This window comes from Vespa velutina, chromosome 6 (assembly GCF_912470025.1).
Source record: "Vespa velutina chromosome 6, iVesVel2.1, whole genome shotgun sequence".
NCBI lineage: Eukaryota > Metazoa > Arthropoda > Insecta > Hymenoptera > Vespidae > Vespa > Vespa velutina.
In genome coordinates, this window is record NC_062193.1 from 4,461,398 (window position 1) to 4,469,092 (window position 7,695).

The window sequence follows — 7,695 nt, forward strand, 5'->3', positions numbered from 1 at the left end:
ATTATATAATAATTTTAAACAGAATAATGAATGAAATTGTATATAAAAAAATCATTGAAATTATATATTACTTTAAGAAATACAAATGGTAGTACTGTATTACTATAGAGAGGGACCATTTGGAAGAAATACATATTGTTATTTTCGAGTACGACAATGTTCTATTGATTTAAATTTAGGGCAAATAAGTTTGCCTTATGCTAAAAGTTTGCATTATTATTGCGAGCTATTTATTAGCATATTTCTCTGTTTTTTTTTTTTTTTTTTATTTTTTTTTTATTTTTCTTTTTTTTTTATCTTATTTAACAATATAGTTTATAAAAAAAGAAATGAACTGTCCTTTTATAAAGTATCTGTAAAGATGTAAAACGAGATAATATTAAATATTAAGTACTATATTAAGATACCTCTATAGCAGATAGACTAAAATTTTGAATTTTGTTTCATACACACACAGAATTATGATAGATTTGCATGTGTATATATATATATATATATATATATATATATATATATATATATATATATATATATATATCACCGTTTATAAGATTCTTTTATATAATATTTGATGAATATAGCTAAAATTTGCTATCATTTTTTTTTTCTTTTTTATGATAATATCTATATACTACATATTTGGTTTTATAATATAGATTTATTAAGCCATACGAGACGCTTCTCTTCAACTTCATACAGTTTTCACAAACTCTTGTAAAATAATTTTGTAAATAATTTATTAATATACTCGTGTGTATAGGTGTATTAACATAATAAAAATACAAATAAAAAATTATTATAATAATACATGGTATTACAGAAAAAAAGAAAATTTTTTCCAATCACCGTCAATAATACAAATGTTAAAAAAAAAAGAAAAAAAAAAAAAAAAAAAAAAAAAAAAGAAAAACTTACGTCCTATATATTTTAATTGTAATTTAATATTATAATATAACGATATAGAGAAAAAAAATTATTTTAGGCCCTAAGAAAAATCTATAATAAAAATTTTTTTTAAAGAACGATTATATTAATATTGATGTTTACAAATATGTATGATGTTCAAAATTCCCTTCTAAAAAGTTTGTATACATTGTACATCATATTTTGTACCTATATGTCTTCATTGTTAAACCTTTATTATATGCAAGGTTTAAAATATCTCTAATGAGCATCATACTATTTTAGTAAATCTAAATCATTATTATCATCAGGTTGAAAGCCAACGTTAATGGTGTCATCTTTGGCAGTGTCATTATCATTTACTACATGTCTTCATAAATGAGAAAAAAAAAAAGAAAAAGAAAAAAAAATTATTTCCATGATTACTAAGGCGCGATATAGCGAATCAATACAAAGATCATTTGAACAGAGAGCTTGAAACACTGCATTTACACTTGAATATTTCACAAAAAAATGTTATTTCTTTCTTTACAATCAAAAACGTTCCTTTTTGAGATTTTCATCTTTCCTCCATATAAAGGTGAAATGATACATGAAATATTTAATTTTCATTAACTGTGCTCTGATTATCAATCTAATCTTTTTAATGACTTACTAATAAATAAACTTTATATGACATTAGTTATAATTACCTATATCTAATCTCCTTACGTTTCCTACAAATTCAGAAATATCGAGAATAAATGATTTTTAAACTGATCATTTTAGAATGAGACAATTTTTTCTTAAGATTATTAAAGATTTTTATATATATATATATATAATAGAAAAGGCAGATAAGTGATTAGAAAATGGTACGATTTCTTGTAATATTTTAACTCTCTTCAATTATTTCTTCGAATTATCTCGATTAGGTACCAGATAAAAAAATTGATTAGTTTTACAAATCGTACCTTTCCAAAAAGGCACGTACGGTTTCACATTTGATGAAACACACTAAAATGTGTACTATTGTTGGCATAATAATAGCATCTAAATCTTCGTAACAATACAATTTTCAAAGACGAATCTTAAAGCTAGAGAAAAAAGTAGTGATATCGATTTCACTACAATTATAGAAAAATTTCATTTACCTTTTTATAAACGTATATATTATTCTACTTTCAATGGAATTGAGGCAACTACGGATTAATGTGGAATTATTGCGAGAAAAATTTGTATAAAAAATTCGTTGATCACGTACTTAATTATGTGTATCATTTTATCACGCGATAAATTTACCAAGAAATAGAGAAAGTATTATTCTTACGAGATACTTTTATACTTCTGATAAATGTTTAATACTAAAAAAGACGAGTATATTATACTTATGCATTAATTAAATACGATAGGCACGTTATTTTTGTTTCATTGATGCTTACATCCATCTTTAACTCGCCTCTTGTGCTTTTCTTCGTGTGCTTGTGAAGGAGATTGATTTTGATTTCTTCGTTGTCCTTGTATCGGCATGTAACATGGTGCATCGTCTACCATTAATTCTTGCGGTGGTGTAGGTAATACAAACGTTGGACTAACCGTATTACTCGAACTGCTTGATGTATTTCGATGCTCATTTATATTATAAGTTGGATCAATAATGGCAGCTACATTCGGTACTTCTTGTATTTCTTCAACATGATTATCAAGCGTTTGTATCTCCTCGGGATCCGGATATTGCGTATAATTGTTATCGTGTCTCGTTCGATTTTTACTCGACGAATTTCTTAAATCAATCTTATCCGGTCGTTGTGGTCTATCTATTAAAGTATGTTGTTCAAGTTGTTGCATCTGTTGCTTTTCTAATTTCTTTTGCCTAGCTCTTTCTCTCGCTTTTCTTGCCTTAGCACGTTCTTTTTCTTGAAGCATACGTGCCAATTCGGCATCCTGAGCTTCCATTGCAATTTTTTGATCTAATAATAATTGTTCGTTAATCGGAGAATCATGATCGTCCATAGCACTTTCTTCTTCCTCCTGCAACTTTCTTGCTAATTGCTATTGCAAAAAAAAAACAAAGAATTTAACAATGATTTAACTTAATCGTTTTAACAACGAATTATCGTAACATCTTTAAGAACTTAATCAAATTTAATTAAATATACTTCATCCTTTTCCTCTTGTATGCGTCTTTCAATTTCCAATCTCATCGATAATGTTTCATCGTCTAGCCTTAATTGCGATCTCATCCGTTCTTGTAATTCTCTTTCTCTTTGATACTCGTCCCTTTCTCTTTGATGTTCTTCCCTTTCTTTTTGATGCTCCTCTCTTTCTTTTTGATGTTCCTCTCTTTCCAATGACAATGCAATTTGTCTTGCTACAACGGCATCTCTTTCTTCCCTTAAAAATAAGAAAAGATACTTAAATATAAAATTTCTTCAATATCATATTCCAATATATATCTATGTTATTACAATGGATTTACTAACTGCTGTTGTATATAATTTTGATATCTTATTGCCTCTAATTCTTGTTCTACCCTGGCCCTTGGAAGATCTTCTCGTACCTGAGCATTACGCACCTTATTACCCGAATAATGTTCCTTAACTGTAGAAAGAAAAAAAAAAAAAGAAATAAATAAATAAATAAATAAATGAAAACAAAAGAAAATTGAACAATTTGTTACATACAAAGAGACACCTCTCTCGTTTAATTTATAAAAGAAATAAATACAAAATTAAAAGATATACTTGCTTTCTTCATCTTGTAATCTATATGCCAATGCTCCATCCTCGTGCACCAACCACTCCCGACATACTGCGACATTACTAGATTAATATGTGTTAACAATGACAGTTAAACGAATAACGTCAATCGCGAACGATCGACTTTCAAAAGACAACAGTTGTTTCACATTTTTGTCATACCTTCATTAACTCGACCTGCTTTTGGTAAGGTATCCGAGCTCAATACAGATTTTGCCATTTTTTTATCGTTCAATATTACATTAATATCTTAACAATAGATATGTATCTTTGAAATCTTTTGTTTATTACTACCACCTTACCGAGACCTTACGTTCTTTTCTCTCCATCTTGAATAGAATCGAATAGGCCCAAGGTATTTCATGTGCGCGCGCACGTGCGTCTGTACACTCTCAAAAGTATTACATGTGTACTAGTATATGTATGCAATATGTCTATCGGTGAGACTGCACGTACGGATCGGTAGTAAGAAGGCGTCGTCGACATACTTTATATGACCACGTCAACCAGACGGATAGTAGAATGCAGTAGAATGAAGCGTACTAGCACAGTAGTAGTAAAAATACGTTTTCCGATAGTATCGTATACTATCACCAGATATATATATATATATATATATATATATATATAATAAGAATTCGTATGAATGAATGTAGAGGATTACGCGCACTTTCGAAGAAAGTTATACGATGGAAAAGGCACAGCACAGAGTGTGAAATAAAGGAGAGAGAGAGAGAGAGAGAGAGAGAGAGAGAGAGAGAAATATACATAAATACGTAGTATACTTTTTTGTTTGAACCACAAATAATATCTTAGTGTATGGTTGATATTTTCTTAATCATACATTCGTATGTATACATATGATAATTTTTATTTATATATTGCAATAAGTAGAAAGCAAATAATCAAATAATTGAATTAAAAAAAAAAAAAAGTTATTAAATTTGATATTTCCTTTAATTTGTCAATTGATTAACAATCATAATATTGATACAATTATTTATAGTTTGTTACCTTATTATCTTGTCAATAATGTGTATGTTCCGTTACAATATCTTCTTTTATTTATACATATTTTCATCTTAATAATTTATCTTAATAAATTATCTTAATAAATTAGATATATCCAGATGGATCTTCTATCTTTTCCAAAACAACCGATTCTACTCTCTACAAAATAATGATGAATTATTTCACGTCTCATATAATATAATAATGATAAAATTTTTTAATATATTTAAAAAATATAGAAGTTATTAAATTGCACCGATCTATCTTCAATGGGAGGACCACATTTTATCATTTTTTCTTGAATTACATGAGGATCCAAATTTTTTGCTTTTGCTAAGTTAATTATGAATTTCTTATAGTCTTCTATATCAAGTGCTTCTCGACTATATAAACATATATATATATATATATTTATATATTTTATTATGTACCAGGTGATTTGTGATATAATTTGAAATTGTTAGAAAAGATAAAACAAAATAAATAAATAACTTACTGCAGATCATTAAAATGTAGTGCAGTATCAGCTTGAGTGATTTTATCATTAAATAATTCTGCCTGCCTCATCCATTTATCACTTTGTGATAGAGTGATACGTTTACCATCAGATTTGGATTTACTATATTTTGCATAAGCGGTGAACTGTGATTCGAATTTATCCATTTATTGAATTATTTTTTAAATATTATATAGAAATTAAATAGGAAAAAATTGTAGATATAATAATTATGGAAAAAAAATGTCCACTTGTTTTTTTTTTAACCAAAGTGCCAAACAAATGTATAAATGGCGATAGTTATATGTTTAAGAAACATATTTCAGAGTATACATATATATATATTTATATATATATATAAATTCAAAATTAAGACAAGTTTTATATGTAATTATAACTTGAAACATATATCTATTTAATACTATACATTCATTCCTGTATTGCTAATACAAGAAGTATATTTGCTACATCCCAAATGTCAGTATAAGTTGTATCTACTAAGTCTGCTAATTTAGTTGCTATTCCTTTTGCTATATTATTATCAAAATATAAAAAAAATGTTGCGCATAAAATGATACATCCTCCAAGAAATAAAGAATTTGTTTTCAAAGCCATAAGATTTCTTTTATCAACTTCAGATTTGCTAATACGACCTTGTGCTAGACATTGCACGTGTGAATACAATTGCTCGTGCTGAAAGTAAAAAATAAAATTATTTCATGCATTGTAAAAAAAAAAAAATTTCTTTATCATTACATATTTATTAGGCAAACCTGTAAATAAGCTAAATCCAATAAATTTATAGAAGTTTCATATATATTTGATGTATGTCTAAGACCTGTTGCAGCTAGAAGAACTTCAATACATTGTAATGGAGTACAGAAAGGCATTTTAAATCCTAATGTTTTGAATACTTTAAATTCAGAAGTAATAATTATATTCTTTGTATATTCCTTTTTTTTATCGATCCAACGTAAGATACATATTAACTGCGAAATATAATAAAATATATAATAATGATCCTTTAATAGAGAATAATGTGAGAATAGATATGAAATATTAACTTTTGAATTATTTTAATACCTGTGATATACTTAAACTTTTAGAATGTAAATCCACTTTACTTGCTAATTGAAGACAAGATATGAGATATAATTTGGATCTGTTAGAAATAGTTTTACATATCTTAGACCATGAAGCTTCAGTTGCTCCACTTTTACTTTCTGTTTTATATATTTCCCAAAAGTAATTACACATAAATTTATCATACAAATGAATTGTTAAATATTTAGTATCTGTTCCTAGTTCTAGGTGATGTGTTATTTTGAAAATTGCACTTATAACAGATGCTGGAATTCCTTATGGTAATAATAATAATAATAGTAATAATAATAATAATAATAATAATAATAATAATAATAATAATAATAATAATAATAATAATAATAATAAGAAGAAGAAGAAGAAGAAGAAGAAGAATAAAAATAATAATAATAATAATAATATTAATAATAATAATAATAATAATAATAATAATAATTTTTGCTTTTTAAAAAATTTTAAGACTATTGAACTTTTTTGATTTTTGCTGTATTTATTAATTAATTTACCTACGAATGGCATATAAAATTCATCATCGGCTCTAACCATATCTTCTTGTTCTTTTATAGCTTCATGAAGTTGTTCTAACCAATCGTCTATTAAAGGATCTGAAGATAAGAAAATTTGACGAATACAATACGATATTATAGTTCGTTAATTTTGTCATCAAATTTTTAAATTATCCGCTTGATATATATATATACATATATATAGCATATATTTCTTTTCCTTTTTTTTTTCCTTTTTCTTTTTTAATACATATCATATAAAAACGTACTAGTCAAAAGTGTACTAGTTACGTGCAAAGTGTATGAAACGATAGTTATACATTAAACAGAGAAAGAGATCAAAATAATATTTACCTATATAAGCGCTATCAAAATCCATTATTTAATAACTTTAAAAAAATATCTCGACCGCGATTAAGTTTATTTCAATATTTTAATCCGTGCGGACGAACTATTTCAAACTGAATATACTTTAATGAACTTCACTAATTATTAGATGTGAGTATACCTTACGTTTGATAATTATTTGTTTGTAAATATGTACGTACAATGATCTAAGAAAAAATCTGGACTGTATCATTAATTATTTACGACTATTTATTACCGAATAACAGGATTTTTATGTCTTTGGATATATAATTTATTCTTTTTTAATATCGTCGTGTTAAGAGAATAAAAAGCTTTTTGTTAGTTAAACGTTTTAAATACGCCGCCTTTAAACCATCGTAACGGAACGTTCATTTGATTGGTCGTCTAAATCTACTTTAATAAAAAAGATACAAATTTATCTAAGAAGTTTTTCAATCATTTTTTGTTAATTAATTGGATTAAACAAATAAATTTATAAAAATTCTTTAATCTTACTCTGAATATTAATCCGTAATACAATTTTTTGAAGATCGAAATATGCCATTTTATGAATAGCGACCAATCAGAA

General features: G+C 26.1%; 3 protein-coding genes across 6 annotated transcripts; all 3 read right to left on the minus strand.

The window, feature by feature from the left end:
- Positions 1-916: 916 nt before the first annotated feature.
- On the minus strand, positions 917-4,157 carry LOC124949795 (coiled-coil domain-containing protein 50). Of its 2 annotated transcripts, none has more exons than XM_047495496.1 (5): positions 3,804-4,157; positions 3,631-3,693; positions 3,351-3,483; positions 3,042-3,276; positions 917-2,934 (listed from the first exon to the last, which is right to left on the minus strand). In XM_047495496.1, the coding sequence occupies exons 1-5, from the start codon at positions 3,859-3,861 to the stop codon at positions 2,311-2,313; spliced, it is 1,113 nt and encodes a 370-aa protein (XP_047351452.1). In that variant the 5' UTR covers positions 3,862-4,157; the 3' UTR covers positions 917-2,310. The 2 variants fall into 2 exon arrangements, with proteins under 2 accessions (XP_047351452.1, XP_047351453.1); XM_047495497.1 differs by having other exon boundaries at positions 3,366-3,483; positions 3,804-4,152.
- A 399-nt stretch (positions 4,158-4,556) lies between these two features.
- On the minus strand, positions 4,557-7,316 carry LOC124949796. 3 transcript variants are annotated; one of them, XM_047495498.1, is made up of 7 exons: positions 7,113-7,316; positions 6,759-6,857; positions 6,232-6,506; positions 5,922-6,137; positions 5,149-5,841; positions 4,909-5,035; positions 4,557-4,811 (listed from the first exon to the last, which is right to left on the minus strand). In XM_047495498.1, exons 1-5 carry the CDS (start codon positions 7,135-7,137, stop codon positions 5,578-5,580), a joined length of 879 nt encoding a protein of 292 aa, XP_047351454.1. In that variant the 5' UTR covers positions 7,138-7,316; the 3' UTR covers positions 4,557-4,811; positions 4,909-5,035; positions 5,149-5,577. The 3 variants fall into 3 exon arrangements, with proteins under 3 accessions (XP_047351454.1, XP_047351456.1, XP_047351455.1); XM_047495500.1 differs by having other exon boundaries at positions 6,232-6,371; positions 7,113-7,315; XM_047495499.1 differs by lacking the exon at positions 4,909-5,035.
- LOC124949819 (tubulin polymerization-promoting protein homolog) lies at positions 4,758-5,315 on the minus strand. The gene is made up of 3 exons (XM_047495545.1): positions 5,149-5,315; positions 4,909-5,035; positions 4,758-4,811 (listed from the first exon to the last, which is right to left on the minus strand). Exons 1-3 carry the CDS (start codon positions 5,313-5,315, stop codon positions 4,758-4,760), a joined length of 348 nt encoding a protein of 115 aa, XP_047351501.1.
- Positions 7,317-7,695: the final 379 nt, after the last annotated feature.